We start from the raw sequence: 9,151 nt of genomic DNA, 5'->3' as shown, positions 1-9,151 counted from the left end.
GGATCAAACCAAAAAAGCCGTCTATAAGGTCATGGACATCATAGGAAGCTGAATAAACTGATACCTTGATATCTGCAATCTGATGTCTTATTCCAGAGAAATCATCATATTCTTAATATGTAAATGACATGTTAAGATCTATGGGCCGAACATAGATCTCTCTGAGACTCCGCCTCCAGAGCTTATTATAAATACATGGGGGCGTTTACATGAAGTGAGACATGTAATGACTGAAAGTCTGCTCTCCTGCTCTACATGTCTCACCCTGGTAACGACCCTATATATTTATAATAAGCTCTGGAGGTTTTAGTCTCGGAGAGATTCGTGTCCGGCCCATAGATCTCAACAGCTAATTTACATATTCCGAAAACCTGGATTAGTCTGGAATAAGACATCGGATTGCAGATATCACTTGCATGACCATATCATCAGCTTAGGAGGGCAGGTCCTACTGAAAGATTCCCTTTAATACCCCTCTCAACATCTTTCAATCTCCATCCTCCTAAAATTGAGCAAACCTTCTTGGATGAAGTTTCAGAAGAATCGCTCAAGTTCAAAAAGTATAACTCCAGAATTTACATGGTCCGATTTAGCAGACCCCATCATGCACCCCATTAGGAACATCTGAGCTTATATACTGGATCTCCAGAGTAAAGAGCGGTTGTACAGAGCGTCTCTCATTCTGGAGGACCTCCGGTCACCTAGGAGGACGTTCCGTAGAAAGCCAGCGGAGGAGTAATGAAGATGATGGACTCATCCACCAGATGAAGACCATATTTTACTCATTTAACCATATATCACTGACTCGAGAAGCTCCGGATCTCGTGGGGAGGAACAGATTCAGCTTTACGATGGACTAATATTGACTTTTTGGCAAATGTGAACCTACATCCCAGAGGTAACAAGGTTAATGATTAACGAGAGCTCAGTTTACACTTATGGGATGTATCCATCGTCCTATATAAAGTCATCTGCGAAGCTGCAGACGCCTGCAAAGTCTGGAGGATCCCAAACATTGTGAGTATGCCTCTACACACTTATATTTGGATAATTTTGTGATTAGGTCATGTTCCCTTTCTTTTGCATCTACTATAAGCAATGGGGGTAATTAAGTTTCCATTTCTTCTCAATCATAAAATCATGAGAAAAATGTGCTTATTCGGATGGGGGTGTGATTATTTCAAGTTTTCTACTATTTGCTTGTGACCTTTAAATGTCTATATATTGTTCTTTTGAAACCATGCATTTTTGTTGGATGAGCTCCCCTAATAATGAGTTAATGGGTGACCCAAGTAATCATTCTTCACTTGTTGGGAAACATGCCTCTATGGATTTGATCCAAAAGTCGCCACCATTCCACAAATATGGAGACTGTGGCAGCAAATCCAGGGCAAAGAACCAATAATTAGCACTAGTCCTTGCTATTAAAGGTTAATTTCACTGGATGTGCCTCTACACACTCCATATTATTTCTTAGGATAGGTGATATAACTTATTAGATGGATCAGCAGATTGGGGAACTTTTATCCCTGTTAGGGTAAAGCTGGAGTCTGCAGCACCTACTAAAGAATATGTTTCTGACTGCCTAATATATTATGGCCACTATGCTGTATGGAATTATGACAATTTTTTCATATCTGTATGCATTCTGAACCAATTGACTCTATGACCCTGTCCTCTCCAAATGATATCCCTTTAATAATTTTGCATACAATCTAATACAAATTGCACTTTCTGATCATGAAATAGAATTTCTCTGTATTTAATATAATAGAAGTATGATAATCATGAGATATGAAGGTCTTTCTGTTCTTTCCGTGGTTTCTTTTGGTGACCATTCATACATATAGCTTTTGAAAATATGGACCTATAGCTTTTGAAAATATGGACCTAACTATTCAATTAAAGCTGGAGTTTGCCTTCTCCAGCACCTCTCCATTCATTCCTCCTTGTGGGGATGTTCAGAACTTCAGCCCAATGGAAAATGAATGGAGTGGTGGTCGGGAATGTGCATGGCTTGAATCAACAGTATCCCATGCACCACTCCACCACTCGTGCTGCTTGGTGCAAGTCTCCACCAGCTGCAACTTTGCAGAAAAAATTCCAAGACACCGAGAAGCTCCTCTCCATTTATAAATCTCTATTTTTCCCAGCATCCAAAAGGAATAAGTGCAAAAAACAAAGTTTCAGCCGTCAAGGAACCTTTTTCAAGCCGTATGTAATTTGTATGGTTCGAAAAAGGCCCTTTTGTCGGCCGAAACGTTGTTTTTTGCACTTATTCCTTTTGAATGCTGGGAAAAAATAAAGCTCTATAAACGGAGAGGAGCTTCTCGGTGCCTTGGAATTCTTTGGATTAGGGAATGTGCCTTTCCACACTATTTTAACGAGGTAAAAGTAGCCGGTCAGGGATAAAGATGCATTTTGCAATCGGTGTGGATCCCAGCAGTCCGACTCCACCAGTCAATACGAGGTGATAAAGAAGTTATATTGTTAAAACAAGTTAACAGTGAAATCATCAACAGAATAAAAATGGTGCTTAATGTAAAAAAAAAATGTGCCAAACCTGTGTATTTTGTCTGGATAATCGCAGCTGATCCTTGTGGCCAATGTGGGCTCCTGCTCCAAGTCATAAAGTCTATGTCATTATTAGTTACTTACATTGATGAAAAATGTTTTTCTTTCAGAGACATGAGGGTCCTTTTGTTTTTGGGAGTAGCTCTACTTCTCACATTGGCCTTTGCCGATCATCATAAAGGAAAACGCAAACATGACAAGGATGACCATTATGACAAAGATGACCATGACCACAAAGACGACCATGACCATAAAGACGACCATGATCACAAAGAGGACCATGACCACAAAGACGGCCATCACAAGAAAGGGGGGCACCATGGCAAGAAGCACCACCATCACCATAACGAGTCCTTGCCCTGCCACAAGATAGCTCCATACAATTCCAAATTCTCCTTTGACCTGTATCGGCAGGTGGCTCTAGATCATCCGTATGAGAACATTGTCTTCTCACCGGTCAGTATTTCGACTGCATTTGCTTTCCTGTCTCTTGGTGCTAAGGCTCAGACAAAGTCACAGATCATTGAAGGAATCGGTTTCAACACCTCTGAGATCTCAGATGAAGAGATCCATGAAGGCTTCCACCACCTTCTGGATCTTCTCAATCATGCAGACAGGGAGCTGCAGCTCAGTGGTGGGAACGCACTCTTCATCTCCCAGGAACACAAGATTCTCCAGGAGTTCTTAGATAATGCCAAGAAGCTCTACCACTCCGAAGCATTACCTACTGACTTCAAGAACAGTGAAGAAGCGAAAAAACAGATCAATAGTTATGTGGACAAGAAAACTCATGGCAAGATAGCTGAGCTGCTGGACAGTGTAGACCAGGATGCCATTTTTGTCCTCATCAACTACATTTATTTCAGAGGTAAGCACTTATAACACATAGTCCACTACACATGATGAATTTTGCCTCTGTCCTCCCTCAGTAGTGTCCTGAGGTCTGAATTGTTGGAGAAGTTTTGAAAACACCTAAGATGAGGGACATGATGTGATCTGGCCAGGAGGTATCTCTTTGGTGTTTGGGCTTGGCTTGCCACCTAGTAATGGGACAAGCTTTCAGATTCTAGATTGGGTATATATTGGTTTCTTCCATCTAATATCACAGCTCAGCTACTAATATTTCCCACGTTTCTATAATAAATATTCTTTTCTTCTTTCTAGGAAAATGGGAAAAACCATTTGAGGAAGAATGGACAAAAGAGGGAGATTTTCACGTCAATGAGAACATAACCGTGAAGGTGCCGTTCATGAGTAGAACAGGAATGTACAAAGTGGCCTTCACCGAGGAGGCCACCATGGTCTCCATACCCTACAAAGGAGATGCCAACGCCTTATTCATCCTGCCAAACGAGGGGAAGTTGTCTGAAATAGAACAAAATTTTAATAAAGAATTAATTTTTAAGTGGAAAAAATCAATGAACAGGCGGTAAGGAAATGTCCATCCCTTTTTCTTTTTTCAGTGTAGAGACAGCATCGGTTCATGCTCTAAACCTGTTGGAGAAGTTGACATCTTTAGACATTATGGAGATTATGGAGGATGTCTTTAGTCACCCGGTCACACACTTAGTATACAAATTTGTAGACTGCCTTTTCCTTCCCTCAACTCTTCTATATTATTCTTCCATAATCACTTCCTTACGTATGTTTTCGGAGGTGAGGTATACTTTGTTATCCTCATGTATTAGTCCAATGTGTGCCACCTGTGATTTCGAGATACATCTGTGTATACGGGAAGACGATCAGTTTTTTACTGGTGTAGATATAAGTATCAGAGAGGACGGCTGCTTCCATAACTTTGGTCATTTTCCTTTATACAGATTGGTGGAATTAATCCTCCCCAAATTCTCCATCTCCGGGACTCTCAACCTTAAGCAGACATTAAACAAACTGGGCGTAGTAGACGTCTTCTCAGACAGCGCTGATCTTTCTGGTATCACCGCAGAAGCCAAACTAAAGATTTCTCAGGTAAGCTTTATCCATCTATTAAAGATAATAGTTAATGTATCAAAAATCTTTAAAATTTCTCAAATTTGACAAATTCTAAAAAATGTTAAAATTTAATTTGCGCAAATCTAATACAAATAATACAAGTGGATTGCGATTGGAAGACAACAGAGGATTAATGACATCAATTCAACTTGACATTGCATAATTTTAAAGCAAGTCAAATTTCCGGGGAGAATAAAATTTTGGCAAATTTGCTCATCTCTACTATCTATATCCTTGAAGATATGAGTCAATAACGAACCCATGTTTTGAATATTCGGAGGGCAGCCTATTTTGTCTTCTTGAACTATCTCACGTCTACTACAGATGGGATTTACCAGGTTCAACAAATTTTGATTTGATACAAATCAAATTTGGATTGAAATTAGCGAAATTCATAAAACTCGGTGAATTCGAAACAATACAATTGGTTTAGGCAAATTATCTAAATATTACAGAACATTTCATCAGCCAGAAAAGGTTCACGTGACCCTCATCACAGCCACACAGGCTCCCTATAATGCCTTGCAGCTATGACATTTCATAGTAAAACACAGCCAATCTGTCATGATCCAGGTCTGTATTGACCGCTGTGGATTGATTTCTCCCTAGGCTCTGGCCTGGTCATGTCAGGGGTTAACTCCTCCCTGCCTCACTTTAGTTTCCAACATGCTATATCCTGGCGCTGCAGCTCCGGTTTAGTGCCAGTGATAGTTTATGCTCTGCAGTGTGTATTACTGGCTCTGATGAGTTTCCCGATATGTCTTGCCTCCCAGCTACCTTGCTTTGACTCGTACCCCTCCTCCGTTCGTCCGTCTGTCCCAGTCCTTGACTACTCCCTGTCTTCTGTGTACCTGTCTGTCTTATCCCAGTCTCATCCTGTTTGTCCTCCTCCCTTCTTTGTACTCGGACTTCCCGGCATCTGACCTGTATCATCGTTCCTAACTTTGGCTCTGTCTCTCCCCTCTATTGCATACCGGCTTCTGACCCTTGGCTATCACCTGACCACGATTTGATTATCCCAGGGCTATTGATAAGATCTCCTGCTGATGTCCTGGTTTACGAACTACTCTACTGCCCTCTGGTGGTTTGCCTGCTAACTGCACTCTGAAGTTACACTGTAGCTTCTGCATTTCCCTTACTACAGCGTGACCAATCATCAGGAAACAACATGGGCTGTATAAAAGCCGAGGGAGGGAATGCAGCAGACATTTATATGTGAATATTGAGAAGATAAAAGCTCAGAAAGAGAGCCAAGGAGAGAAAGCCATAAAACACTGAATTAATGGATTAATGTATGTGAAGAATAGTGTATGGGGAAAAATGATAAAATCGATCTAACTCATAAAGAAAGAGTGAGATAAGAGTGTCAGAATTACACATGTCCCCTGATTCCGGGCAGAAGGATTAGCTGAGAACCCAGCTGGAGAATTCGACTTCAAAACATTTGTTCAGCTCTAATATTTATCTGTTGACTCATCTCATCTGTGTTCCTCCCCTTCCGCAGGCTGTCCATAAAGCTGTGCTCAGTGTGGACGAGAAGGGGACAGAGGCGGCCGGCACGACAGCACTTGAGGCAATCCCCATGATGCTTCCACCTCAAGTTCATTTTAACCAACCTTTTATTCTAACACTATATGACTACAAAACCGGAAGCGTTCTCTTCGCCGGAAGAGTCGTCAACCCTCAAACATGATTCTCCGCAAAACTTTCCTTTCAATAAAATGTTCTACTTTATCAGTGTTGTGATTTATTTTACATTACGGTAACATTTATCCACCCCTGGAGGTCACCAGATAGGAAACAATACTGATCCCAAGGAAGGGTCGAGACGTCAGACAATGGCTCCACTACCTCCTCTCTAATAAAGACGGTCGGGCAGAAAAGTAATGGAATATTTGTATTAGTCATTAATTAGTGGAAAATATTTCACCTGTATATTATATATTATACACAAAACAGTAAAAGGGTCTGTAGGACTAGACAACACATACTAGGGTACAAGGAACGCAGAGGAATGTGGACCCCATGTCTGTACTTACCAAAACAGAGAGCCATTAAAAAGAGCAAGCACTGGCCTTGTAAACTCAATGTCATCACATATAGCAGTTATATTCTTCTACACAAGGAGCAGTATTATATTAGTTATATTCTTGCACATAGGGTCAGTATTATAGTATATTGTTGTACATAGGGGGCAGTACTATAGTAGTTATATTCTTGTACAGGGGGCAGTATTATAGTAGTTATATTCTTGTACATATGAGGCAGTATTATAGTAGTTATATTCTTGTATATAGGAGCAGGATTATAGTAGTTATATTCTTGTACATAGGAGCAGGATTATAGTAGTTATATTCTTGTACATATGAGGCAGTATTATAGTAGTTATATTCTTGTACAGAGGGGCAGTATTATAGTAGTTATATTCTTGTACATAGGGGGCAGTATTATAGTAGTTATATTCTTGTACATAGGGGCAGTATTATAGTAGTTATATTCTTGTACAGAGGGGCAGTATTATAGTAGTTATATTCTTGTACATAGGGGGCAGTATTATAGTAGTTATATTCTTGTACATAGGGGCAGTATTATAGTAGTTATATTCTTGTACATAGGAGCAGGATTATAGTAGTTATATTCTTGTACATAGGAGGCAGTATTATAGTAGTTATATTCTTGTACATAAGGGCAGTATTATAGAAGTTATAGTCTTGTACATAGAGGGCAGTATTATAGTAGTCATATTCTTGTATATAGGGGCAGTATTATATTAGTTATATTCTTGTACATTGGGGCAGTATTATAGTAGTTATATTCTTGTACAAAGGGGCAGTATTATAGTAGTCATATTCTTGTATATAGGGGCAGTATTATAGTAGTTATATTCTTGTACATAGGGGGCAGTAGTATAGTAGTTATATTCTTGTACATAGGGGCAGTACTATAGTAGTTATATTCTTGTACATAGGGGGCAGTATTATAGTAGTTATATTCTTGTACATGGGGGCAGTATTATAGTAGTTATATTCTTGTACATAGGAGCAATATTATAGTAGTTATATTATTGTACATAGGGGCAGTATTATAGTAGTTATATTCTTGTACATAGGGGGCAGTAGTATAGTAGTTATATTCTTGTACATAGGGGCAGTACTATAGTAGTTATATTCATGTACAAAGGGGGCAGTATTATAGTAGTTATATTCTTGTACATAGGGGCAGTACTATAGTAGTTATATTCTTGTACATAGGGGCAGTATTATAGTAGTTATATTCTTGTACATACGGGCAGTGCTATAGTAGTTATATTCTTGTACATAGGGGGCAGTATTATAGTAGTTATATTCTTGTACATAGGAGGCAGTATTATAGTAGTTATATTCTTGTACATAGGGGCAGTATTATAGTAGTTATATTCTTGTACATGGGGCAGTATTATAGTAGTTATATTCTTGTACATAGGAGGCAGTATTATAGTAGTTATATTCTTCTACATAGGGGGCAGTATTATAGTAGTTATAGTCTTGTACATAGGAGGCAGTATTATAGTAGTCATATTCTTGTATATAGGGGCAGTATTATAGTAGTTATATTCTTGTACATGAGGCAGTATTATAGTAGTTATATTCTTGTACATAGGGGGCAGTATTATAATAGTTATATTCTTGTACATAGGGGTCAGTATTATAGTAGTTATATTCTTGTATATAGGGGCAGTATTATAGTAGTTATATTCTTGTACATAGGAGGCAGTATTATAGTAGTTATATTCTTGTACATAGGGGGCAGTATTATAGTAGTTATAGTCTTGTACATAGGGGCAAGTATTATAGTAGTTATATTCTTGTACATAGGAGGCAGTATTATAGTAGTCATATTCTTGTATATAGGGGCAGTATTATAGTAGTTATAGTCTTGTACATGGGGGCAGTATTATAGTAGTTATATTCTTGTACATAGGGGCAAGTATTATAGTAGTTATATTCTTGTACATAGGGGGCAGTAGTATAGTAGTTATATTCTTGGTACATAGCAGTATTATAGTAGTTATATTCTTGTACATAGGGGCAGTATTATATTAGTTATAGTCTTGTACATAGGGGCAGTATTTTCCTGACAACATTAATCCTGACCAAAGCTTTAACTCCTTTAGTTGAAATGTAGCCTCTAACTAGCAGGACCCTCCATCTGCTCCACTGTTGCTGCAGACCCTCATTATTGTGCCATTCTCCAGACCTTCAGTTACAAACGGTCTTCTGTTAGAGCCAACTATTTTTCATTTTGACTCCTTAGTCCATAGAACCTGCTGCTATTTTTCTGTATGACATTTTCTATGTTTTTGTGGATAGTTGAGTGTCTTGGTGTTATTTCCATGTGACAGATATAGTATTGGCCACAGTTCTACCATTCAGACAGCTTTTGGCAAAACTACTCTGATAACTAGACGGTATAGATGGACCCACTCATGGCTACTAGTTCTGAGATGATAGCACTGCTTGATTTCTTCCAATTTTGAAGGAAAGTAAGCATGATGTGCCTCATCTCCTGCAATAAGTTTCCTTGAACGACCACTGTGTCTATGGTC

The 9,151-nt window shown here is 39.0% G+C and overlaps 1 protein-coding gene across 1 annotated transcript; it reads left to right on the top strand.

Annotated features, from left to right (window-relative positions):
- The first annotated feature begins 2,688 nt into the window (after nucleotides 1–2,688).
- Nucleotides 2,689–6,259, top strand: LOC142258150 (alpha-1-antitrypsin-like). The gene is made up of 4 exons (XM_075330628.1): nucleotides 2,689–3,442; nucleotides 3,739–4,003; nucleotides 4,395–4,542; nucleotides 6,071–6,259. The coding sequence occupies exons 1-4, from the start codon at nucleotides 2,689–2,691 to the stop codon at nucleotides 6,257–6,259; spliced, it is 1,356 nt and encodes a 451-aa protein (XP_075186743.1).
- The last annotated feature ends 2,892 nt before the right edge of the window (nucleotides 6,260–9,151 follow it).

The sequence above is a fragment of the Anomaloglossus baeobatrachus genome, chromosome 12 (assembly GCF_048569485.1).
Source record: "Anomaloglossus baeobatrachus isolate aAnoBae1 chromosome 12, aAnoBae1.hap1, whole genome shotgun sequence".
NCBI lineage: Eukaryota > Metazoa > Chordata > Amphibia > Anura > Aromobatidae > Anomaloglossus > Anomaloglossus baeobatrachus.
The sequence above is the reverse complement of the archived record's forward strand: the minus strand, read 5'-3'. Positions and strand labels throughout refer to the sequence as shown.